Here is a 27,532-nt window from a genome sequence, read left to right as displayed (position 1 = left end):
ATCCCTGGTTGTCTATGCCCCTCGGTATCCCCCTCCTGGTGTATCTGATCCGGTCCCCTGTATCCCTGGTTGTCTGCACCCCTCGGTATCCCCCCTCCTGGTGTACCTGATCCTGTCCCCTGTATCCCTGGTTGTCTGCGCCCCTTGGTATCCCCCTCCTGGTGTATCCGATCCTGGTTGCCTTTGTCCGTCTTCCTGGAGATCGATGACTTTGTGGAGCAGATAAAACATCTGACGTCCCCTTCACCCTCAGAATTGATCCGTCTTCGCGGTGTAATTGAAGGGTTAGTTTGGGCACAGTGCCGGCTCGGCTCCACCGCGCGGCGCAGGCTTTGTGGACTCTAATCCATTTAGTTCTTATTCAGTCACTTAAAGTAATTACCGCGGGGCCGACGCTTCTCTCAGACCTGATGAATTCTTATAGAGGACGACGTCTGCAGCTACTAGGAGTCTACACCCTCTGACTGTTTAGCTGTTTATGGAAACAACAACTCCCATCATCATCCCATCATCATTCTCCCATCATCATCTCGTTATCCTCTCATCATCCTCCCATTATCATCTCATCATCATCCTCCCATCATCATCATCCTCCCATCATCATCATCCTCCCATCATCATCATCCTCCCATCATCCTCCCATCATCCTCCCATCATCATCCCATCATCCTCCACTCATCCTCCCATCATCCTCTCATCATCCTCTCATCATCCTCCCATCATCCTCCCATCATCATCCCATTATCCTCTCATCCTCATCCCATCATCCTCATCCCATCCTCATCCCATCATCATCATCCCATCATCATCATCATCCCATCATCCTCCCATCATCATCCCATTATCCTCTCATCATCATCCCATCATCATCATCCCATCATCATCATCCCATCATCATCATCCCATCATCATCATCCCATCATCATCATCATCATCCTCATCCCATAATCATCCCATCATCATCATCCAGTCATCATCCCATCATCCTCCCATCATCATGCCCTGACAGCCTTCGGTGCATCCTATTCCTTAACCTAAACCTAGAAAAGGGGCCCCTCCCTGCTGCCTTAGAGCCCCATTACCATACATACAAGGAACCCAATCATTTTCCTGGGCCCCGATTGTTTAGACCATGTGATCCCCAAATGGAAGATGGGGAAATGTGGAGAACTAAGGGGCCACCACTGATTTCATAATATAATATATAGATAATGTCCTGGCTGCACATGAAATCTGTATATATGGTGACATGGTGAGAGGTGACTGTAGGACAGGTGAATATATCTATAGTTCTCTGTTATCAGCCATGTCAGGAGGGGAGAGGTGACTGTAGGACAGGTGAATACAATCTATTGTTCTCTGTTATCAGCCATGTCAGGAGAGGAGAGATGACTGTAGGACAGGTGAATATATCTATTGTTCTCTATTATCAGCCATGTCAGGAGAGGAGAGGTGACTGTAGGACAGGTGAATATATCTATTGTTCTCTGTTATCAGCCATATCAGGAGAGGAGAGATGACTGTAGGACAGGTGAATATATCTATTGTTCTCTGTTATCAGCCATGTCAGGAGGGGAGAGGTGACTGTAGGACAGGTGAATACAATCTATTGTTCTCTATTATCAGTCATGTCAGGAGGAGAGAGGTGACTGTAGGACAGGTGAATATATATATTGTTCTCTGTTGTCAGTCATGTCAGGAGAGGAGAGGTGACTGTAGGACAGGTGAATATATCTATTGTTCTCTGTTATCAGTCATGTCAGGAGAGGAGAGGTGACTGTAGGACAGGTGAATATATCTATTGTTCTCTGTTATCAGCCATGTCAGGAGAGGAGAGGTGACTGTAGGACAGGTGAATATAATCTATTGTTCTCTGTTATCAGCCATGTCAGGAGAGGAGAGGTGACTGTAGGACAGGTGAATATAATCTATTGTTCTCTGTTATCAGCCATGTCAGGAGAGGAGAGGTGACTGTAGGACAGGTGAATATAATCTATTGTTCTCTGTTATCAGCCATGTCAGGAGAGGAGAGGTGACTGTAGGACAAGTGAATATAATCTATTTTTCTCTATCAGCCATGTCAGGAGAGGAGAGGTGACTGTAGGACAGGTGAATATAATCTATTGTTCTCTGTTATCAGCCATGTCAGGAGGGGAGAGGTGACTGTAGGACAGGTGAATATAATCTATTGTTCTCTGTTATCAGCCATGTCAGGAGAGAAGAGGTGACTGTAGGACAGGTGAATATAATCTATTGTTCTCTGTTATAAGCCATGTCAGGAGAGGAGAGATGACTGTAGGACAGGTTAATATATATATTGTTCTCTGTTATCAGCCATGTCAGGAGGGAGAGGTGACTGTAGGACAGGTGAATACAATCTATTGTTCTCTGTTATCAGTCATGTCAGGAGGGGAGAGGTGACTGTAGGACAGGTGAATATATCTATTGTTCTCTGTTATCAGCCATGTCAGGAGAGGAGAGGTGACTGTAGGACAGGTGAATATAATCTATTGTTCTCTGTTATCAGCCATGTCAGGAGAGGAGAGGTGACTGTAGGACAGGTGAATATATCTATTGTTGTCTGTTATCAGCCATGTCAGGAGGAGAGGTGACTGTAGGACAGGTGAATATAATCTATTGTTCTCTGTTATCAGCCATGTCAGGAGAGGAGAGGTGACTGTAGGACAGGAGAATATATCTATTGTTCTCTGTTATCAGCCATGTCAGGAGGGGAGAGGTGACTGTAGGACAGGTGAATACAATCTATTGTTCTCTGTTATCAGCCATGTCAGGAGAGGAGAGGTGACTGTAGGACAGGTGAATACAATCTATTGTTCTCTGTTATCAGCCATGTCAGGAGGGGAGAGGTGATTGTAGGACAGGTGAATATATCTATTGTTCTCTGTTATCAGCCATGTCAGGAGAGGAGAGGTGACTGTAGGACAGGAGAATATATCTATTGTTCTCTGTTATCAGCCATGTCAGGAGAGGAGAGGGGACTGTAGGACAGGTGAATATATCTATTGTTCTCTGTTATCAGCCATGTCAGGAGAGGAGAGGTGACTGTAGGACAGGTGAATACAATCTATTGTTCTCTGTTATCAGCCATGTCAGGAGAGGAGAGGTGAATGTAGGACAGGTGAATATATCTATTGTTGTCTGTTATCAGCCATGTCAGGAGGAGAGGTGACTGTAGGACAGGTGAATATATCTATTGTTCTCTGTTATCAGCCATGTCAGGAGAGGAGAGGTGACTGTAGGACAGGTGAATATATATATTGTTCTCTGTTATCAGCCATGTCAGGAGGGGAGAGGTGACTGTAGGACAGGTGAATATAATCTATTGTTCTCTGTTATCAGCCATGTCAGGAGAGGAGAGATGACTGTAGGACAGGTGAATATATCTATTGTTCTCAGATGGGACAACAGTGATTTAAAAATACTAAAATAATAAAATCTATATCTGGTGGTGTCCTTTCTCTCCCTCAGTTCTGGAGCATGTGTGGGAATTCACTGACACCGAAGCGCGGTGTTTTCGGAAAGACGGGTGACCTGCAGACCATATTGTGCCTGGCGTGTGCGAGGGACGAGGTGACCTACTCCGGAGCGCTGAACGGTGACATCTACGTGTGGAAGGGGATGAACCTCGCCCGGACAATCCAAGGGGCGCACACGGTGAGTCTCTAGATGAACACCGGGCATGCTGGGAAATATAGTCCTTTATAAAAGCCAGTAGTGTCCCCTAGGACAAATCACCGAGAAATCCTAAAAGGGACGGTCCTATATACTGAGATACCAGGAAATCTCTAGGTATCCGAGCTCTGATCCTACAGGGGGATACCAGGAAATCTCCCCCCCCCACTAATCCATTAACCCCTTCCCTTCCAGGCAGGGATCTTCAGCATGAACGCCTGCGAGGAGGGATTTGCCACTGGCGGACGAGACGGCTGCGTGCGACTGTGGGATTTAAACTTTAAGCCTATTACTGTTATTGATCTCAGGGAAACAGACCAAGGATATAAAGGTACTGTCATGGCGGCGGCGCGCACACTCTTAAAGGAACAGTCACAGCAGTTTAACCTTTTAGGCTGGGATTTTGCCTTCAACAGAATTTGCGCAACCAGGAGAAAAATTCTCTTTGTCGCACTGTGTGGAGAGCACTGCTTCGCATCAGAAAATTTCACCTTGGATCGTGGGGTCACAGTTATGGCCACCTGTCGGATTTATTTACCTTGGGTGCAATGCAGCAGCGTCAGCCACGTAGTGTGACTGTGTTTTTTTTTGTTACCCAGCCAAAAATCGTCTAGAGCAGTGTTTCCCAACCAGGGTGCCTCCAGCTGTGGCAAAACTACAACTCCCAGCATGCCCGGACAGCCAACGGCTGTCCAGGCATGCTGGGAGTTGTAGTTTTGCAACAGCTGGAGGCACCCTGGTTGGGAAACACTGGTCTAGAGTTAAAAGAACAGTGATGGCGATGTATACTCTGCCCTCATGCACTGTAAGGCTATATTCATACGGCAGAATATTTGCGGGATGTTCATCTGTAACGCACGGGGCGGACGTTCCACAAGAAGCGCGTGTCAGCAGAATATGCCGCTGGCGCTAGGACTGCTTGGTAATACACTGTATCCATAAACGGCAATGAATTTCCAAGTAGATCCACCAAAAGAATTGACATTTCAGTTCTTTCGACGGAGTCCAGAATTGGGATTTCCGCGGCTGAATTTTTCCGCTGAAATCTGCTCGGAAGTCGGAAATTCCATCATGTGAACATTTCAGCAATGGCTGTGCAGAGGGATAGCGCCTGTGACGTACACTACGTGACAATCCCTGCTGCAGCAGCATCGGCAGCCATATTGTTTGTCGCCAACTTTCCCATGGACCACTGTTTCCCAATCAGGGTGCCTCCAGCTATTGCAAAACTACAACTCCCAGCATGCCCGGACAGCCTTTGGCTGTCCAGGCATGCTGAGAGTTGTAGTTTTGCAACAGCTGGGGGCACCATGGTTAGAATGCACTGCTCTAATATAAGGACTCTATATAAGGGAGTGTAGGCTGTCAAGGCATGCTGGGATTTGTAGTTTTACAACAGCTGGAGGCACTCTGGTTAGAATGCACTGCTCTAATATAAGGACCCTCTCTGTATAAGGTAGTGTGGGCTGTCAAAGCATGCTGGGATTTGTAGTTTTGCAACAACTGGACGCACCCTGGTTAGAATGCACTGCTCTTATATAAGGACCCTCTCTGTATAAGGTAGTGTAGGCTGTCAAAGCATGCTGGGAGTTGTAGTTTTACAACAGCTGGAGGCGCCATGGTTAGAATGCACTGCTCTAATATAAGGACCCTCTCTGTATAAGGTAGTGTAGGCTGTCTGGGCATGCTGGGATTTGTAGTTTTGCAACAGCTGGAGGAACTCTGGTTGGGAAACACTGCCATGGACAGTTCTGTGCATGGATGATCATCAGTGGAATCACGGACCCCAGAGAACACGTCGTAGATATCCGAAAACAATCGGAAATTTCTAAAAAGTGCGTCCGATGTGACAGCGTTTGATGGATGACGACTCAGTTGGTGCAGCTGGCGCAGTCATAAGTGCGGGCACATGGTCTGAGGTCCACTGTATAGGAGTCTATACCTGTACAGAATACATAGCTAGATCCTCTATACTGGGTCTGTATGGTTCCCCCCAGCCCCCCTATGTGCTCTCGCGCGCGCCGTCTCTTCACCTCCATGAGAATTGATGCGGCCGCAGTTCCTGTAAATGCTGGAGAATTTACTGAGCGTCAGATCCTACTTCTCCACTGACCCAATTCTATATCACAATACAGATGGCAGCAAACAAACAGCCCAGGGGGGTCTGAGCTCACACACTCCCTGCGGCCACAACACGGCCCACACTCTGCACTCTGCATTCAGTAGGTCAGCGTTCACACAGCGCCTGCTGCCTATATTTACCATATGGAAAGTGGAAAGCTCCCGGCGTATATATCAGACATACTCCCAATGATGGCCAGAAAAGAGGATGGAAATCATCCGAGCCTCCGATTGACACCCAAGCCTGATCCGGCAAAGCTGGGTGACCACCAAAACAGCCGCCATTACATTGCCATGTGCATCAGTCTCCTACCCAGATTTTCCACTAAATATTTGTTATGGTGACATCTCTAGACAGGTATGTGATGTGTCACGGTGTAACTAGCGGTCAGGTGTGTGAGAAGTTCTCTGGAGTACCCCTTTAACTTTTTTTTTTTTTCAATCAACTGGTGCCAGAAAGTTAAACAGATTTGTAAATTAATTCTATAAAAAAAAATTAATCATTCCAGTACTTATCAGCTGCTGCATGCTCCACAGGAAGTTGTGTATTTCTTTCCAGTCTGACCACAGTGCTCTCTGCTGACACCTCTGTTCGTGTCAGGAACTGTCCGGAGCAGGAGAGGTCTACTATGGGAATTTTCTCCTGTTCTGGGCAGTTCATGACATGGACAGAGGTGTCAGCAGAGAGCACTGTGGTCAGACTGGAAAGAACTGCACAACTTCCTGTGGAGCATACAGTGGAGTACTCCTTTAAGCCAGAATTTTCTAACCAGTGTTCTGGCTGTTGAAAAACTACAACTCCCAGCATACCCGGAAGGCCAAAGACTCTGGTGACACCTGATGCCCGTATCAGAGCAGGAGAGCAGGAGAAAATCCCCATTGCAAACCTATGCTGCTCCGGACAGTTCCTGACATGGACAGAGATGTCAGCAGAGAGCACTGTGGACAAGACAAAAAAGAAATTCAAAAAGAAAAGAATTTCCTCTGTAGCATACAGCTACAATAGAAGTCATTTACAAATCTGTTTAACTTTCAGGCACCAGTTAATTTAAAAAATCTTTTTCCCACCGGAGTACCCCTTTAAGAGCTTTGTTTTAATTGACATTCAAGACTTTGGAAAAGCAAACTTAGTTTGGGCAGCATTACAGCTTACAAGGCAGCACAGCCAAATTGCAGCACAACACACACAGGTGGAATAGTGTTGCGCTCCTATTGTAGGCGTTGTGTTAGTTAGAGCTCCTCCAATTGGAGTTCTTATTAGTTTGACCACCAGGTGGCGCTGTTATCGAATACGTTTTTGTACCCCTGTAATGCTGCCTCCTTTTTTCCACCTGCAGGTTTATCGGTGCGGAGTGTGTGCTGGCGGGGAGACCACATCCTGGTGGGGACGCAGGATAGCGAGATCTTCGAGGTGGTGGTGCACGAGAGGAATAAACCTTTCCTGATCATGCAGGGACACTGTGAGGGCGAGCTCTGGGCCCTGGCCGTCCACCCAACAAAACCGCTGGCCATTACGGGGAGCGACGACCGATCAGTCAGGTCTGTGCCGTCTATATGGATGCTGAGTCAGGAGAATCGGAGACTCTGGTTGTCGGCGTTCAGAGGCTTTTAATGTAATGAGTTTTGGCGCGGCCCCGAATCTTTTGCGGATTGGCCTAGATCCAGCAGGAGATGGCCGCGGCTCAGACGACCGTTTCCTGTAAAGGCCTCCTTAATTTCCATGTCAAAATGTTCCATCAGCCGCATAAAATTGACATAAGGAATGAGCCGGCGCATTCAGCCCCTCCAGAGCTGCAGCTCATTTCATTCACTTTATCTGTCTGGCGCGTCATGTGCTGTAACTCACCGCTGGGTCTTAAAGGGCCAGTAATCCTTATGTTAGTCATCCCCATTCTCTACCCTACAGCAGGGCCCACAGTTCTCATAGCCAGGGCCTGCACTGTATGGTGGTGTTACATTTCAGCCCCATGTAGTTGTATTATTTTAGCTCTGCGTGGTTGTAACATTTGAGCTTTGTATGGGGGTATTTACACACTTTGTGGTGTCATTATTTGGGCATCTTATGCTGACATTTGGGCACTGTATGGGATATAATTTCATGTATTCAGCATTGTATGGTGGTAGTATTTAGGCTCTGTATGGTGGTATTATGTGGACTTTGTTTATTATTATTTAGGCACTGTATGCCAATATTATTTGGGCACTGTATGGTGGCATTAAGAACTGTATGGTAGTTTTGGGCATTGTATGTCAGTCAATATTATTTGGTCACTGTATGGTAGTATTTTTTCAGCCCTGTATTATGGTATTGGGCCCTATATGTTATTATTTAGGTACTCAATGGCGGTATCGTGCACTGTATTGGTGGTGTTGGCCACTGTATGTTGGTGTTATTTGGGCACTGTATGGAAGCATTATTTCAGCATTGTGTGGTAGTATTGGGCACTGTATGGTAGTATTATTTCAGCACTGTATGGTGGCATTGGGAATTGTGTTTTGGTATTACAGTGGGGCAAAAAAGTATTTAGTCAGCCCCCAATTGTACAAGTTCTCCCACTTATAAAGATGAGGCTGTAATTATCATCATAGGTTATAACCTCAACTATGAGACAGAATGCGAAAAATCCATAAAATCACATTGTCTGATTTATAAAGAATTTATTTGCAAATTATGATGAAAAAATAAGTATTTGGTCACCTACAAACAAGCAAGATTTCTTTCTTTCACAGACCTGTAACTTCTTCTTAAGGGTAGGGTCACACGTAACGGATCCGCAGTGTATTTCACTCTGCAGATCCGCCGGTGACCCAACCCATTTTGTGCCTCCAGCGTTTGGCACCCCTGTTCCCCTGCCTCGCTCCACCCCTGGGCCTGCGAGTCGGCGATTGCACTCTGACATCGTGGTGCAGTTTACTCAGATATCGCGGCTGCTCCACAATGTCTGAGTTGAGGCCATATGCAGTGTACATTAATGTGCAGTGCACTTGCCGACTCACAGGCCCTCTGTGTGGCTGCTCATATCGGCGGATTGCCGCTGCGAGCAGGCCAGGGGCAGAGCGAGGTGGGGGAACGGGGGTGGCAACAGCTGGAGGTACAAAATGGGTCAGGTCACCGGTGGATCTGCAGCTAAAATACGCTGCGGGGCCGTTATGTGTGACCCTACCCTTAAGAGTCTCCTCTGTCCTCCACTCGGCTCCTGTTTGAACTTGTTATCATTATAAAAGACACCTGTCCACAACCTCAAACAGTCACACTCCAAACTCCACTATGGCCAAGACCAAAGAGCTGTCGAAGGACACCAGAAACAAAATTGGAGACCTGCACCAGGCTGGGAAGACTGAATCTGCAATAGCCAAGCAGCTTGGTGTGAAGAAATCAACTGTGGGAGCAATTATTAGAAAATGGAAGACATACAAGACCATTGATAATCTCCCTCCATCTGGGGCTCCACGCAAGATCTCATCCAGTGGTGTCAAAATGATCACAAGAACAGTGAGCAAAAATCCCAGAACCACATGGGGGGGAACCTAGTGAATGACCTGCAGAGAGCAGGGACCAAAGTAACAAAGGCTACCATCAGTAACATACTACACCGCCAGGGACTCAAATCATGCAGTGCCAGACATGTCCCCCTGCTTAAGCCAGTACATGTCCGGGCCCGTCTGAAGTTTGCTAGAGATCATTTGGATGATCCAGAAGAGGATTGGGAGAATGTCATATGGTCATATGACACCAAAGTAGAACTTTTTGATAAAAACTCAACTCGTTGTGTTTGGAGGAGAAAGAATGCAGAGTAGCATCCAAAGAACACCATACCTACTGTGAAGCATGGGGGTGGAAACATCATGCTTTGGGGCTGTTTTTCGGCAAAGGGACCAGGGCGACTGATCCGTGTAAAGGAAAGAATGAATGGGGCCATGTATCGTGGGATTTTGAGGGAAAACCTCCCCCCATCAGCAAGGGCATTGAAGATGAAACGTGGCTGGGTCTTTCAGCATGACAATGATACCAAACACATCACCCGGGCAACGAAGGAGGGGCTTCATAAGAAGCATTTCAAGGTCCTGGAGTGGCCTAGCCAGTCTCCAGATCTCAACCCCATAGAAAACCTTTGGAGGGAGTTGAAAGTCCGTGTTGCCCAGTGACAGCCCCAAAACATCACTGCTCTAGAGGAGATCTGCATGGAGGAATGGGCCAAAATACCAGCAACAGTGTGTGAGAACCTTGTGAAGACAGAAAACATGTGACCTCTGTCATTGCCAACAAAGGGGATATAACAAAGTTTTGAGATGAACTTTTCCTATTCACCAAATACTTATTTTCCACCATAATTTGCGGATAAATTCTTTATAAATCAGACAATGTGATTTTATGGATTTTTTCTCATTCTGTCTCATAGTTGAGGTTATAACCCATGATGATAATTACAGCCTCATCTTTATAAGGGGGAGAACTTGTACAATTGGGGGCTGACAAAATAATTTTTTGCCCCAGTGTATTTGGGCACTGTATGGTTGTATTATTTCAGCACTGTATGGTGGCATTGGGCATTGTGTTTTGGTATTATTTGGGCACTGTGTGTTAGTGTTTTGGTATTATTTGGGCGCTGTACAGTATGTTAGTGCTTTGGTATTATTTGGGCGCTGTATGTTTGTTTTGGTATTATTTGGGCGCTGTATGTTTGTTTTGGTATTATTTGGGCACTGTATGTTTGTTTTTGTATTATTTGGGCGCTGTATGTTGTATTATTTCAGCACTGTATGGTGGCATTGGGCATTGTGTTTTGGTATTATTTGGGCACTGTGTGTTAGTGTTTTGGTATTATTTGGGCGCTGTACAGTATGTTAGTGTTTTGGTATTATTTGGGCGCTGTATGTTTGTTTTGGTATTATTTGGGCGCTGTATGTTTGTTTTGGTATTATTTGGGCACTGTATGTTTGTTTTTGTATTATTTGGGCGCTGTATGTTAGTGTTTTGGTATTATTTGGGAGCTGTATGTTAGTGTTTTGGTATTATTTGGGCGCTGTATGTTTGTGTTTTGGTATTATTTGGGCGCTGTATGTTTGTTTTGGTATTATTTGGGCGCTGTACAGTATGTTAGTGTTTTGGTATTATTTGGGCGCTGTATGTTAGTGTTTTGGTATTATTTGGGCGCTGTATGTTTGTGTTTTGGTATTATTTGGGTGCTGTATGTTTGTTTTGGTATTATTTGGGGCTGTATGTTAGTGTTTTGGTATTATTTGGGTGCTGTATGTTTGTTTTGGTATTATTTGGGCGCTGTATGTTAGTGTTTTGGTATTATTTGGGCACTGTATGTTAGTGTTTTGGTATTATTTGGGTGCTGTATGTTAGTGTTTTGGTATTATTTGGACGCTGTATGTTTGTTTTGGTATTATTTGGGCGCTGTATGTTAGTGTTTTGGTATTATTTGGGTGCTGTATGTTAGTGTTTTGGTATTATTTGGGCGCTGTATGTTAGTGTTTTGGTATTATTTGGGCGCTGTATGTTTGTGTTTTGGTATTATTTGGGCGCTGTATGTTAGTGTTTTGGTATTATTTGGGTGCTGTATGTTTGTGTTTTGGTATTATTTGGGCGCTGTATGTTTGTTTTGGTATTATTTGGGCGCTGTATGTTAGTGTTTTGGTATTATTTGGGTGCTGTATGTTTGTGTTTTGGTATTATTTGGGCGCTGTATGTTTGTTTTGGTATTATTTGGGCGCTGTATGTTTGTTTTGGTATTATTTGGGCGCTGTATGTTTGTTTTGGTATTATTTGGGCGCTGTATGTTTGTTTTGGTATTATTTGGGCGCTGTATGTTTGTTTTGGTATTATTTGGGCGCTGTATGTTTGTTTTGGTATTATTTGGGCGCTGTATGTTAGTGTTTTGGTATTATTTGAGCGCTGTATGTTTGTTTTGGTATTATTTGGGCGCTGTATGTTTGTTTTGGTATTATTTGGGCGCGGTATGTTTGTGTTTTGGTATTATTTGGGTGCTGTATGTTTGTTTTGGTATTATTTGGGCGCTGTATGTTTGTTTTGGTATTATTTGGGCGCTGTATGTTAGTGTTTTGGTATTATTTGAGCGCTGTATGTTTGTTTTGGTATTATTTGGGCGCTGTATGTTTGTTTTGGTATTATTTGGGCGCGGTATGTTTGTGTTTTGGTATTATTTGGGCGCTGTATGTTTGTGTTGGTATTATTTGGGCGCGGTATGTTTGTTTTGGTATTATTTGGACGCTGTATGTTTGTTTTGGTATTATTTGGGCGCGGTATGTTTGTGTTTTGGTATTATTTGGGTGCTGTATGTTAGTGTTTTGGTATTATTTGGGCGCTGTATGTTTGTTTTGGTATTATTTGGGCGCGGTATGTTTGTGTTTTGGTATTATTTGGGCGCGGTATGTTTGTTTTGGTATTATTTGGGCGCTGTATGTTTGTTTTGGTATTATTTGGGCGCAGTATGTTTGTGTTTTGGTATTATTTGAGCGCTGTATGTTTGTTTTGGTATTATTTGGGCGCTGTATGTTTGTTTTGGTATTATTTGGGCGCGGTATGTTTGTGTTTTGGTATTATTTGGGCGCTGTATGTTTGTTTTGGTATTATTTGGGCGCTGTATGTTTGTTTTGGTATTATTTGGACGCTGTATGTTTGTTTTGGTATTATTTGGACGCTGTATGTTTGTTTTGGTATTATTTGGGCGCGGTATGTTTGTGTTTTGGTATTATTTGGGTGCTGTATGTTAGTGTTTTGGTATTATTTGGGCGCTGTATGTTTGTTTTGGTATTATTTAGGCGCTGTATGACAGTGTTTCAGCATTTTGTGGCACTGCTCCTTAGACGCTGTACGGTTATATTTTTGGGTACAGATTTTGTAGCAGTATATGACCCACACACTGTTATTATCTTGTGTACAGTCATGTATGGCACTTGTGATCAGGTGCTGTATGGTTATTATTTCCATGTATAACACAGTATGGCGGGGTAAATCCGGTACCATCCAATGTTATGCTGTTTCTGCAGACGGGTTGTTAGAATGAGAACAGTCAGAGCTAAACATGGTGGCAGAAATCTCACTCCACTCCTGTTTGTTACAGTGTATCAGCGCAGGTTAAATATATTAGTCTGTCATCCATAAACCTCCATGGCCGCCCCGTACTGACCTGATGTAGTCCTGTACAGCCCTGTGATATAAATGGCGTCCTCACTGACTGTCTCCTTACACCCGCAGGATCTGGAGTCTGGTGGACCACGCGCTCATCGCTCGCTGCAATATGGAGGAACCCATCCGCTGCGCCGCTGTCAGTACAGACGGCATCCACCTAGCGCTGGGCATGAAGGACGGATCATTTACTGTACTCAGAGTCAGGTGGGTCCCCGAAACAGCACTCCGCCCCCCACTGCCTATAAATGACAGTGCCAGGCTACTGTAGGGTCACAGGGTCACCCATGGAAAGGGGGGATGGGTCTGACCTGAGAAGGGGCTCCACATCACCAGGGCCTCTTAGGGTTCCCTCCTGGGTAAGGGGCACCCATGGGATGTTAGGGTGCGTTCACAAAAAGTAGTAATTGAGATGTTTTTGGCAAGAAAATCCACATCTTAATTCTACATGAAAATCCAGGATTTTTTATGTGAATTTTAATGGAAGATTTGGATTTTGATGCAGATTTAAAAAATTTTTTTTAACACTTTTGAATTTTTATGAATATTCAGTTTGAATCTGCTCCAAGTCTGCTTTAGGGCCTATTCACGCATACTGTATCCTGCGCATATTTGATGTGCAGAATTTGAAGCTGTAGATTTAAATCGGTGTTCAGTCATTTAGTATACATCGAACTCTGCAGCATAAATCTGCAGCTTCAAATCCTGCACATTAAGGGTATGTTCACACGTGCGGATTTACAGCGTAGTTCCGCCGCTGAAGGACCTCTGTATGGTTCCCTTAAATGTGCCTGCTCGGAGCGGCAATACGCTGCTCCGAGCAGATACACTGCGATGTGCGAGTCGCCGTGCATGCGCGGTGTACTCGCACACGTCGCGGCCGCTTCCCCTGCTCAATGAGCTAGGCCGAGAGCTGCCTCAATGTGCGAGTATACTGCGCATGCGAGCGGTGACTCGCTCATCGCAGTGTGTCTGCTCGTAGCGGCGTATTGCTGCTCTGAACAGGCACATGTAAAGGCAACGTGTAGAGGTCCTTCAGCGGCGGATCCACAGCAAAATACGCTGCGAAAATCCGCACGTGTGAACGTACCCTTAGGGTCTATTCACACGATTTTCTGCTGCAGATTCCAATGTAAACTAAATGACTGAGCACCGCTTCTAATCCTGCGCATCAAATCTGCGCAGAATACTGTATGTGTGAATAGACCCTAAAGGGGTACTCCGCCCCTAGGCATCTTATCCCCTATCCAAAGTTGTCTGATCGTGGGGGTCCCAATGCTGCTGGGGACCCCCGCGATCTAGGCTGTGGCACTCCAGGCATCCGGTGCACGGAGCGAACTTCACTCCATGCCGGATGACTGGCAATGCAGGGTGGTGGTTCGTGATGTCACAGTCACACCCCCTCTCGTGACATCACAGCCATGCCCCCTCAATGCAAGTCTATGGGAGGGGGCGTGATGTTGCCACGCCCCCTCCCATAGACTTACATTGAGGGGGCGTGGCCGTGGCATCCGACACTCCAAATGAACATCGGGTGCTGCAGGGGGACCCCCGCGATCTCCCTGCAGCACCCGGCATTCGTTTAGATAGGAGATAAGTTGTTTGGATAGGGGATAATTGTCTAGGGGAAGAGTACCCCTTTAAACATGGGCGGGATAATGTACATGTGAATACACCCTTAGGGTAGGGTCACTTGAAGGGCAGTCACACGAGCGAGCTCCCTGCTGCGGCGCGGTAGTACTGTGTGTCTGCTCATAGCGGTGCACTGCTACGAGCAGACGCACAGGGCCATCCCGCCGCAGCAGGGAGCTCACTCTTGTGGTGGTATTTGGGCACTCTGCAGTGGCATTATTTGGGCATTGTATGCTGATGTTTGGGCAGGTTGTGCCAAAATATTAGGAGGCAGTAGATAATTGCCCCTGTATAACTAGATTGCACAAAGCCACCAACAAAAAGGTGCAGTGTTCTGGGCCCCCATTAGGATATAGGTACACTCGTACCCCAGAAGTCCGCTATCAGTTGTCGTGTATGACTCTCCCCAGGGACATGACTGAGGTCGTGCACATCAAGGACCGGAAGGAAGCCATCCACGAGCTGAAGTACTCGCCGGACGGAAACTTCCTGGCCGTTGGCTCCAACGACAGCTGCGTGGACGTCTACGGGGTGGTGCAGAGATACAAGAAGGTGGGCGAGTGCCAGGGGTCGCTGACCTTCATCACTCACATGGACTGGTCCTCGGACAGCAAATATCTGCAGACCAACGATGGAAGCGGCAAAAGAATGTTCTACAGGATGCCAGGTCAGTGCCCGGGCCGGAGGAGACTCCAGTGTGCCCCATCCTGCCGCTCTCCGGCTCCTCGAAAACTACAATTCCCATCGGCTGTCAGGGCATGATGGGAGTTGTAGATTTGCGACAGGTTTCTCAGAGTCTCTATATCATGTTCTCTTTTAAAACTACAGTTCACATTGTGACCTCACAGCTATACGCTGGGAGTTGTAGTTTTGCAACATTTGGAAAACATTGACAAACTTTTGCCATAATGACTAAGAATTGAGGGGACAGTAATAACTGTGATGCAGGGAGATGAGGGGACAGTAATAACTGTGATCTAGGGAGATGAGGGGACAGTAATAACTGTGACCCGGGGAGATGAGGGGACAGTAATAACTGTGACCCGGGGAGATGAGGGGACAGTAATAACTGTGATCTGGGGAGATGAGGGGACAGTAATAACTGTGATCTGGGGAGATGAGGGGACAGTAATAACTGTGATCTAGGGAGATGAGGGGACAGTAATAAATGTGATCTGGGGAGATGAGGGGACAGTAATAACTGTGATCTGGGGAGATGAGGGGACAGTAATAACTGTGACCTAGGGAGATGAGGGGACAGTAATAACTGTGATCTGGGGAGATGAGGGGACAGTATTAACTGTGATGCAGGAAGATGAGGGGACAGTAATAACTGTGACCCGGGGAGATGAGGGGACAGTAATAACTGTGATCTGGGGACATGAGGGGACAGTAATAACTGTGATCTGGGGAGATGAGGGGACAATAATAACTGTAATGCAGGGAGATGAGGGGACAGTAATAACTGTGATCTGGGGAGATGAGGGGACAGTAATAACTGTGATCTGGGGAGATGAGGGGACAGTAATAACTGTGATGCAGGGAGATGAGGGGACAGTAATAACTGTGACCTAGGGAGATGAGGGGACAGTAATAACTGTGATGCAGGGAGATGAGGGGACAGTAATAACTGTGATGCAGGGAGATGAGGGGACAGTAATAACTGTGATCTGGGGAGATGAGGGGACAGTAATAACTGTGACCCGGGGAGATGAGGGGACAGTAATAACTGTGATGCAGGGAGATGAGGGGACATTAATAACTGTGATCTGGGGAGATGAGGGGACAGTAATAACTGTGATGCAGGGAGATGAGGGGACAGTAATAACTGTGACCCGGGGAGATGAGGGGACAGTAATAACTGTGATCTGGGGAGATGAGGGGACAGTAATAACTGTGATCTGGGGAGATGAGGGGACAGTAATAACTGTGATCTGGGGAGATGAGGGGACAGTAATAACTGTGATCTGGGGAGATGAGGGTACAGTAATAACTGTGACCCAGGGAGATGAGGGGACAGTAATAACTGTGATGCAGGGAGATGAGGGGACAGTAATAACTGTAATGCAGGGAGATGAGGGGACAGTAATAACTGTGATGCAGGGAGATGAGGGGACAGTAATAACTGTGATCTGGGGAGATGAGGGGACAGTAATAACTGTGACCCGGGGAGATGAGGGGACAGTAATAACTGTGATGCAGGGAGATGAGGGGACAGTAATAACTGTGATCTGGGGAGATGAGGGGACAGTAATAACTGTGATGCAGGGAGATGAGGGGACAGTAATAACTGTGACCCGGGGAGATGAGGGGACAGTAATAACTGTGATCTGGGGAGATGAGGGGACAGTAATAACTGTGATCTGGGGAGATGAGGGGACAGTAATAACTGTGATCTGGGGAGATGAGGGTACAGTAATAACTGTGATCTGGGGAGATGAGGGGACAGTAATAACTGTGATCTGGGGAGATGAGGGTACAGTAATAACTGTGATCTGGGGAGATGAGGGGACAGTAATAACTGTGATGCAGGGAGATGAGGGGACAGTAATAACTGTAATGCAGGGAGATGAGGGGACAGTAATAACTGTGATGCAGGGAGATGAGGGGACAGTAATAAATGTGATCTGGGGAGATGAGGGGACAGTAATAAATGTGATCTGGGGAGATGAGGGTACAGTAATAACTGTGACCCAGGGAGATGAGGGGACAGTAATAACTGTGATCTGGGGAGATGAGGGGACAGTAATAACTGTGATCTGGGGAGATGAGGGGACAGTAATAACTGTGATCTGGGGAGATGAGGGTACAGTAATAACTGTGACCCAGGGAGATGAGGGGACAGTAATAACTGTGATGCAGGGAGATGAGGGGACAGTAATAACTGTAATGCAGGGAGATGAGGGGACAGTAATAACTGTGACCCAGGGAGATGAGGGGACAGTAATAACTGTGATGCAGGGAGATGAGGGGACAGTAATAACTGTAATGCAGGGAGATGAGGGGACAGTAATAACTGTGATGCAGGGAGATGAGGGGACAGTAATAAATGTGATCTGGGGAGATGAGGGGACAGTAATAAATGTGATCTGGGGAGATGAGGGTACAGTAATAACTGTGACCCAGGGAGATGAGGGGACAGTAATAACTGTGATCTGGGGAGATGAGGGGACAGTAATAACTGTGATCTGGGGAGATGAGGGTACAGTAATAACTGTGACCCAGGGAGATGAGGGGACAGTAATAACTGTGATGCAGGGAGATGAGGGGACAGTAATAACTGTAATGCAGGGAGATGAGGGGACAGTAATAACTGTGATGCAGGGAGATGAGGGGACAGTAATAACTGTGATGCAGGGAGATGAGGGGACAGTAATAAATGTGATCTGGGGAGATGAGGGGACAGTAATAAATGTGATCTGGGGAGATGAGGGGACAGTAATAAATGTGATCTGGGGAGATGAGGGGACAGTAATAAATGTGATCTGGGGAGATGAGGGGACAGTAATAACTGTGATGCAGGGAGATGAGGGGACAGTAATAACTGTGACCCAGGGAGATGAGGGGACAGTAATAACTGTGATCTGGGGAGATGAGGGGACAGTAATAACTGTGATCTGGGGAGATGAGGGGACAGTAATAACTGTGATCTGGGGAGATGAGGGTACAGTAATAACTGTGACCCAGGGAGATGAGGGGACAGTAATAACTGTGATGCAGGGAGATGAGGGGACAGTAATAACTGTAATGCAGGGAGATGAGGGGACAGTAATAACTGTGATCTGGGGAGATGAGGGGACAGTAATAACTGTGATCTGGGGAGATGAGGGGACAGTAATAACTGTGATCTGGGGAGATGAGGGTACAGTAATAACTGTGACCCAGGGAGATGAGGGGACAGTAATAACTGTGATGCAGGGAGATGAGGGGACAGTAATAACTGTAATGCAGGGAGATGAGGGGACAGTAATAACTGTGATGCAGGGAGATGAGGGGACAGTAATAACTGTGATGTGGGGAGATGAGGGGACAGTAATAACTGTGATCTGGGGAGATGAGGGGACAGTAATAACTGTGATGCAGGGAGATGAGGGGACAGTAATAACTGTGATCTGGGGAGATGAGGGGACAGTAATAACTGTGATCTGGGGAGATGAGGGGACAGTAATAACTGTGATCTGGGGAGATGAGGGGACAGTAATAACTGTGATCTGGGAGATGAGGGGACAGTAATAACTGTGATCTGGGAGATGAGGGGACAGTAATAACTGTGATCTGGGAGATGAGGGGACAGTAATGACTGTGATGCAGGGAGATGAGGGGACAGTAATAACTGTGATGCAGGGAGATGAGGGGACAGTAATAACTGTGATGCAGGGAGATGAGGGGACAGTAATAACTGTAATGCAGGGAGATGAGGGGACAGTAATAACTGTGACCCAGGGAGATGAGGGGACAGTAATAACTGTGATGCAGGGAGATGAGGGGACAGTAATAACTGTAATGCAGGGAGATGAGGGGACAGTAATAACTGTGATGCAGGGAGATGAGGGGACAGTAATAACTGTGATCTGGGGAGATGAGGGGACAGTAATAACTGTGATCTGGGGAGATGAGGGGACAGTAATAACTGTGATGTGGGGAGATGAGGGGACAGTAATAACTGTGATCTGGGGAGATGAGGGGACAGTAATAATTGTGATCTGGGGAGATGAGGGGACAGTAATAACTGCCGTCACCCCCCCTCCCATAGACTTGCATTGAGGGGCGGAGCTTTATGTCATGAGGGGGCGGGGCGGTGACATCACGAGCTCCCGGCGTCGGCTCCAGCGTTCGGAACAGTTTGTTCCAAATGCTGATCAGCGGAGTACCCCTTTAAATGGAAACTCCAATACATAAGTTCTTATCCTCTGTGGCAGAGGTCTCACCAGTGCTGCCATTCTCTAACAGTCTGCATGCTGGGAGTTGTAGTTTTTCATCAGCTTAAGAGCCTCAGGTGGGGGAACCCTGCTCTATCGTGAAATTTCTCATATACACAGAAAGGTCTTAGAATGTTTCCCATAAACCCGCAGGGATCCCGCTCTGATCCTTCATGATTCTTGTGTTCCCAGGGGGCAAGGAAGTCGCCAACAAGGAGGAGCTGAAAGGCGTGCAGTGGGCGCGATGGACGTGCGTGACCGGCAGCGAAGTGAACGGCATCGGACCCAAATATTCTGACATCAATGAGATTAACTCTGTGGATGCCAACTATCTGGGGCAGGTGCTGGTGACGGCCGATGACTACGGCGTGGTGAAGCTTTTCCGGTACCCGTGTCCACGAAAAGGTGACGACTCCATTGTAATGACATCGTTATACGTTCTCGATTGTACTACAGATGGTATCGGCAGAGTATTTCAGGGTGGGGGAGGGGGTATAGAACAGGGACCTTTACATAAACTTTCATATTTTTACTTTTCTGTGTTTTTTCAGGAGCGAAGTTTAGGAAGTACCTGGGTCACTCCGCCCATGTGACTAGCGTGCGGTGGTCACATGATTACCAGTGGATTGTCTCCGTCGGTGGCGCCGATCACTCTGTGTTTCAGTGGAAGTTCATCCCGGACCGGAAATTGAAGGACGCACTGCACATCGCTCCGCAAGGTGAGTACAGTCCGGGGAGGGAGACGTCTGGGATCTGCTGGAGGCACTACAAGTCCCAGCATCCCTGCGACCTTCTGTAACATTGTATCTTTTGGTTTCAGAGAGTCTGATGGATTCTAACAGCGATGAATCGGATTCCGAACAGTCTGACGTCCCAGAGCTGGACTCTGAGATCGAACAGGAGACGCAGATTACGTACCGGCGGCAGGTAAATCGCAAAAATACAACTCCCAGCATGGAGAGCAACAGGAGGGAAAATACTGCGGTAGACTGTGCGCTAGATAGCGGTATATATGTCTGCACAGACGTGACATCAGAAGCCAAAAACACGCAGCGCCAGGCGACTCCCAATCACCGCTGGTAACTGGGTCACAAGCTGAAGTTTCCTATTTGCATGCGAGCGGGCACTCACCTAGTGTGCGATCTGATCGCCCTGAGCGGCTCACCTTAATAATTCATCGTATATTATAGCAAGTCACTATTATATGATGTCAGTGATGTCATACAGGGGGCGGGGCTGTGATCACATGTCATTATATTACTATTATATATCAGTGATGTCATACAGGGGGCGGGGCTGTGAGCACATGTCATTATATTACTATTATATTATATCAGTGATGTCATACAGGGGCGGGGCTGTGATCACACGTCATTATATTACTATTATATTATATCAGTGATGTCATACAGGGGCGGGGCTGTGATCACATGTCATTATATTACTATTATATTATATCAGCGATGTCATACAGGGGGCGGGGCTGTGATCACATGTCATATTACTATTATATTATATCAGTGATGTCATACAGGGGGCGGGGCTGTGATCACATGTTATTATATTACTATTATATTATATCAGTGATGTCATACAGGGGGCGGGGCTGTGATCACATGTCATTATATTACTATTATATTATATCAGTGATGTCATACAGGGGGCGGGGCTGTGATCACATGTTATTATATTACTATTATATTATATCAGTGATGTCATACAGTGGGCGGGGCTGTGATCACATGTTATTATATTACTATTATATTATATCAGTGATGTCATACAGTGGGCGGGGCTGTGATCACATGTCATTATATTACTATTATATTATATCAGTGATGTCATACAGGGGGCGGGGCTGTGATCACATGTCATTATATTACTATTATATCAGTGTTGTCATACAGGGGGCGGGGCTGTGATCACATGTCATCATATTACTTTTATATTATATCAGTGATGTCATACAGGGGGCGGTGCTGTGATCACATGTCATTATATTACTATTATATTATATCAGTGATGTCATGCTGGAGGCGGGGCTGTGATCACATGTTATTATATTACTATTATATCAGTGATGTCATACAGGAGGCGGGGCTGTGATCACATGTCATTATATTACTATTATATTATATCAGTGATGTCATACAGGGGGCGGGGCTGTGTTCACATGTCATTATATTACTATTATATTATATCAGTGATGTCATACAGGGGCGGGGCTGTGATCACATGTCATTATATTACTATTATATCAGTGATGTCATACAGGGGGCGGGGCTGTGATCACATGTCATTATATTACTTTTATATTATATCAGTGATGTCATACAGGGGGCGGGGCTGTGATCACATGTCATTATATTACTATTATATTATATCAGTGATGTCATGCAGGAGGCGGGGCTGTGATCACATGTCATTATATTACTATTATATCAGTGATGTCATACAGGAGGCGGGGCTGTGATCACATGTCATTATATTACTATTATATTATATCAGTGATGTCATACAGGGGGCGGGGCTGTGTTCACATGTCATTATATTACTATTATATTATATCAGTGATGTCATACAGGGGGCGGACTGTGATCACATGTCATTATATTACTATTATATTATATCAGTGATGTCATACAGGGGGCTGTGATCACATGTCATTATATTACTATTATATTATATCAGTGATGTCATACAGGGGGCGGGGCTGTGTTCACATGTCATTATATTACTATTATATTATATCAGTGATGTCATACAGGGGCGGGGCTGTGATCACATGTCATTATATTGCTATTATATTATATCAGTGATGTCATACAGGGGGCGGGGCTGTGATCACATGTCATTATATTACGATTATATTATATCAGTGATGTCATACAGGGGGTGGGGCTGTTTTCACATGTCATTATATTACGATTATATCGGTGATGTCGTACAGGGGGCGGGGCTGTGATCACATATCATTATATTACTATTATATTATATCGGTGATGTCGTACAGGGGGCGGGGCTGTGATCTTGTCCTAAATCTTCCTTATTCTATTCCAGGTGTATAAAGAAGATCTACCTCAGCTTAAAGAACAATGCAAAGACAAACACAGAAGTGCTTCTAAGAGGAGGGAACGCGCTCCCTTGAACAGCATACGCCTGCATTTTGTGCACGGGTGAGCAGCGGTCTGTGTGTCATAGGTCATGTGACTCACACTTAAAATTTGGTCCAGATTTACATAAAATAGCAATGTATTGTAGGCGCTCAGTTTAGGAAAGTGTCTGTCGGTGATGACAGATTGTAAGCAGCAGCCGGCAGAAGTGTGAGCGCAGCTCTGGGAGTGACATAATCATCACTGCTGCTAATCCTGCAGGTACCGGGGCTACGACTGCCGGAGCAACCTCTTTTACACCCAGACGGGAGAGATTGTTTACCATGTGGCGGCCATTGGCGTGGTGTACAACCGGCAGCAGAACACGCAGAGGTTCTATCTGGGCCACACGGATGATATTCTCTGCCTGGCCATTCATCCACTGAAGGATTATGTGGCCACAGGTCAGGTAGGTTCTGCTCCCTAGACAGATAAATGCTCATTCAGCCCACAGCTGACTCTCCCAATATACACATGCATGCTCAGCCCGGCCGAGTGTGCATCTGTAGGGAATGTGGACAGAGGTGCTGCCAGATAAAGGATTGGACAATTGAATTTCTCTGCACTTTATAAAACCCGAAAATCCTCAACTCATGTCCATGCAAAAGAACATACAGTATAGATTAAAGTATCCCAACTGATGGCTCTTCAGCGTTTGCAATACTAAAATTCCCATCATGCACTGGCAGCCTTCAGCGCTTCCCTTCATTACATACTATACCTCATTCTCTATATCTCCAGCTGTTGCAGAATTACAACTTCCATCATGCCCTTACAGCCTTCAGTGCATCCCATCATTCAATACTATTCCCCATCCTCTATCTCTCCAGCTATTGCAAAGCTACAACTCCCATCATGCACTGGCAGCCTTCAGTGCATCCCATTATTTCAAACTGTTCCCCATTTTCAGTCTCACTGGGTGTTGCAAAACTACAACTCCCATCATGCACTGGCAGCCTTCAGTGCATTGCATACGATTTGTCATCCTCTGTCCAGCTATTGCAAGACTACAACTCCCATCATGCCCTTTCAGCCTTCAGTGTATCCCCATCATTCAATACTGTTCCCCATCCTCTATCTCTCCAGCTATTGCAAAGCTACAACTCCCATCATGCCCTGGCTTCCTTCAGTGCATCCCATCATTTAATACAATTCCCCATCCTCTGTCTCTCCAGCTGTTGCAAAACTACAACTCCCATTATGAACTCTCAGCTTTCAGTGCATCCCATTATTCCAAACTGTTTCCCATTTTCAGTCTCTCTGGCTCTTTCAAAACTACAACTCCCATCATGCACTGGCAGCCTTCAGTGCATTGCATCATTGCATACTATTTGTCATCCTCTGTCCAGCTATTGCAAAACTACAACTCCCATCATGCCCTTACAGCCTTCAGTGCATCCCATCATTCAATATGCATCCTCTATCTCTCCAGCTATTGCGAAACTACAACTCCCATCATGCTCTGATAGCCTTCGGCTGTCAGGGCATGATGGGAGTTGTAGTTTTACAATAGCTGGAGAGCCGCATGTTGGGAATCTTTCTAGTATTGATGAATGGATTTTATTATACATAGATTGTTATTAAGATGCATATAGTTATTTCTTCACTTTGCAATAAGTACAACAGTTCTTTAAAGGGGTATTCCAGGAAAAAAACTGGCTCCAGAAAGTTAAACAGATTTGTAAATTACTTCTATTAAAAAATCTTAATCCTTCCAATAGTTATTAGCTTCTGAAGTTTTCTGTCTAACTGCTCAATGATGATGTCACGTCCCGGGAGCTGTGCATGATGGGAGACTATCCCCATAGGAACTGCACAGTTCCTGGGATGTGAGTCATCAGAAAGCAGTTAGACAGAAAACAACAACTCAACTTCAGAAGCTAATAACTATTGGAAGGATTAAGATTTTTTAATAGAAGTAATTTACAAATATGTTTAACTTTCCGGAGCCAGTTGATATATAAAAAAAAGTTTTTGCTTGGAATACCCCTTTAATCCTTTCAGTACTTATGAGCTGCTGAAGTTGAGCTGTTCTTTTCTGTCTAAGTGCTCTCTGATGACACCTGTCTCGGGAACTGTCCAGAGTAGAAGCAAATCCCCATAGCAAACCTCTTCTACTCTGTGCAGTTCCCAAGACAAGCAGAGATGTCAGCAGAGAGCACTGTTGTCAGACAGAAAAGAACAACTCAACTTCAGCAGCTGACAATTATTGAAAGGATTTTTAATAGAAGTAATTTACAAATCTGTTTAACTTTCTGGAGCCAGTTGATATAAGAAAAAAAAGTTTTTTCCTGTAATACCCCTTTAATCTGTTGTGGAACTACTGGTACCAGCATGTGCACAGCTTTCCTGCAGGGGCAGCAGTAGCCTTGTCTTTGTATTCCCGTGAATGCTGTGGATTGGGGAGGGATCTGCAGATCACGCGTTTCGTGTCTTCCAGGTGGGCAGAGACAGCACGGTGCACGTCTGGGACTGCGAGACAATCAAACCTCTCTCTGTGCTGAAGGGACATCACCAGTACGGGGTGTGCGCTGTGGACTTCTCAGGTGACTCCTCTAAAACTAGGGACAATTCTAAAATGTATAACACTACCCTTAAATACTATGTAACATCACTAGTCAATGGGAGTAAATACAACGTAACATCACTAGTCAATGGGGTAAATACAATGTAACATCACTAGTCAATGGGGTAAATACAATGTAACATCACTAGTCAATGGGGTAAATACAATGTAACATCACTAGTCAATAAGGTAAATACAACGTAACATCACTAGTCAATGGGGTAAATACAATGTAACATCACTAGTCAAGGGGGTAAATACAATGTAACATCACTTGTCAATGGGAGTAAATACAATGTAACATCACTAGTCAATGGGGTAAATACAATGTAACATCACTAGACAATGGGAGTAAGTACAATGTAACATCACTAGTCAATGGGGGTAAATACAACGTAACATCACTAGTCAATGGGGTAAATACAACGTAACATCACTAGTCAATGGGGTAAATACAATGTAACATCACTAGTCAATGGGAGTAAATACAATGTAACATCACTAGTCAATGGGGTAAATACAATGTAACATCACTAGACAATGGGAGTAAGTACAATGTAACATCACTAGTCAATGGGGGTAAATACAACGTAACATCACTAGTCAATGGGGTAAATACAATGTAACATCACTAGTCAATGGGGGTAAATACAACGTAACATCACTAGACAATGGGAGTAAGTACAATGTAACATCATTAGTCAATGGGGGTAAATACAACGTAACATCACTAGTCAATGGGGTAAATACAACGTAACATCACTAGTCAATGGGGTAAATACAATGTAACATCACTAGTCAATGGGAGTAAATACAATGTAACATCACTAGTCAATGGGGTAAATACAATGTAACATCACTAGACAATGGGAGTAAGTACAATGTAACATCACTAGTCAATGGGGGTAAATACAACGTAACATCACTAGTCAATGGGGTAAATACAATGTAACATCACTAGTCAATGGGGGTAAATACAACGTAACATCACTAGTCAATGGGAGTAAATACAACGTAACATCACTAGTCAATGGGGTAAATACAATGTAACATCACTAGTCAATGGGGGTAAATACAACGTAACATCACTAGTCAATGGGGTAAATACAATGTAACATCACTAGTCAATGGGAGTAAATACAATGTAACATCACTAGTCAATGGGGTAAATACAATGTAACATCACTAGTCAATGGGGTAAATACAATGCAACATCACTAGTCAAGGGGGTAAATACAATGTAACATCACTAGTCAATGGAGGTAAATACAAAGTAACATCACTAGTCAATGGGGGTAAATACAACGTAACATCACTAGCAAATGGGGTAAATACAATGTAACATCACTAGTCAATGGAGGTAAATACAATGTAACATCACTAGTCAATGGGGTAAGCACAACGTAACATCACTAGTCAATGGGGGTAAATACAACGTAACATCACTAGTCAATGGGGGTAAATACAACGTAACATCACTAGTCAATGGGAGTAAATACAATGTTACATCACTAGTCAATGGGAGTAAATACAATGTTACATCACTAGTCAATGGGGGTAAATACAATGTAACATTACTAGTCAATGGGTTAAATATAACGTAACATCACTAGTCAATGGGGGTAAATACAATGTAACATCACTAGTCAATGGGAGTAAATACAAAGTAACATCACTAGTCAATGGGGTAAATACAATGTTACATCACTAGTCAATGGGGTTAAATACAACGTAACATCACTAGTCAATCGGGGTAAATACAACATAACAACACTAGTCAATGGGAGTAAATACAAAGTAACATTACTAGTCAATGGGGTAAACACAGTGTAACATCACTAGTCAATGGGGTAAATACAATGTGACATCACTAGTCAATGGGGTAAATACAATGTAACATTACTAGTCAATGGGAGTAAATACAATGTAACATCACTAGTCAATGGGGTAAATACAATGTGATATCACTAGTCAATGGGGGTAAATACAATGTAACATCACTAGTCAATGGGGTAAATACAATGTAACATTACTAGTCAATGGGAGTAAATACAATGTAACATCACTAGTCAATGGGGTAAATACAATGTGACATCACTAGCCAATGGGGGTAAATACAATGTAACATCACTAGTCAATGGGAGTAAATACAATGTAACATCACTAGTCAATGGGGTAAATACAATGTGACTTCACTAGTCAGTGGGGTAAATACAACGTAACATCACTAGTCAATGGGGTAAATACAACGTAACATCACTAGTCAATGGGGTAAATACAACGTAACATCACT

The 27,532-nt window shown here is 45.0% G+C and overlaps 1 protein-coding gene across 6 annotated transcripts in view; it reads left to right on the top strand.

Moving 5' to 3' along the window:
* EML5 (EMAP like 5) overlaps window positions 1-27,532 on the top strand; it is a 151,480-nt gene that overhangs the window by 87,271 nt on the left and 36,677 nt on the right. For all 6 annotated transcript variants that reach the window (XM_056545621.1, XM_056545622.1, XM_056545623.1 and 3 more), the window contains exons 5-15: window positions 3,490-3,675; window positions 3,889-4,024; window positions 7,152-7,353; window positions 13,040-13,177; window positions 15,013-15,269; window positions 19,714-19,926; window positions 20,073-20,240; window positions 20,342-20,448; window positions 22,582-22,697; window positions 22,896-23,082; window positions 25,114-25,219. In XM_056545621.1, coding sequence (XP_056401596.1) covers window positions 3,490-3,675; window positions 3,889-4,024; window positions 7,152-7,353; window positions 13,040-13,177; window positions 15,013-15,269; window positions 19,714-19,926; window positions 20,073-20,240; window positions 20,342-20,448; window positions 22,582-22,697; window positions 22,896-23,082; window positions 25,114-25,219 — 1,816 coding nt within the window. The remainder of the gene's footprint in view (window positions 1-3,489; window positions 3,676-3,888; window positions 4,025-7,151; window positions 7,354-13,039; window positions 13,178-15,012; window positions 15,270-19,713; window positions 19,927-20,072; window positions 20,241-20,341; window positions 20,449-22,581; window positions 22,698-22,895; window positions 23,083-25,113; window positions 25,220-27,532) is intronic.

Source organism: Hyla sarda, chromosome 11, assembly GCF_029499605.1.
Source record: "Hyla sarda isolate aHylSar1 chromosome 11, aHylSar1.hap1, whole genome shotgun sequence".
NCBI classification, from domain to species: Eukaryota; Metazoa; Chordata; class Amphibia; order Anura; family Hylidae; genus Hyla; species Hyla sarda.
This window is presented reverse-complemented; position numbering and strand designations above follow the sequence as displayed.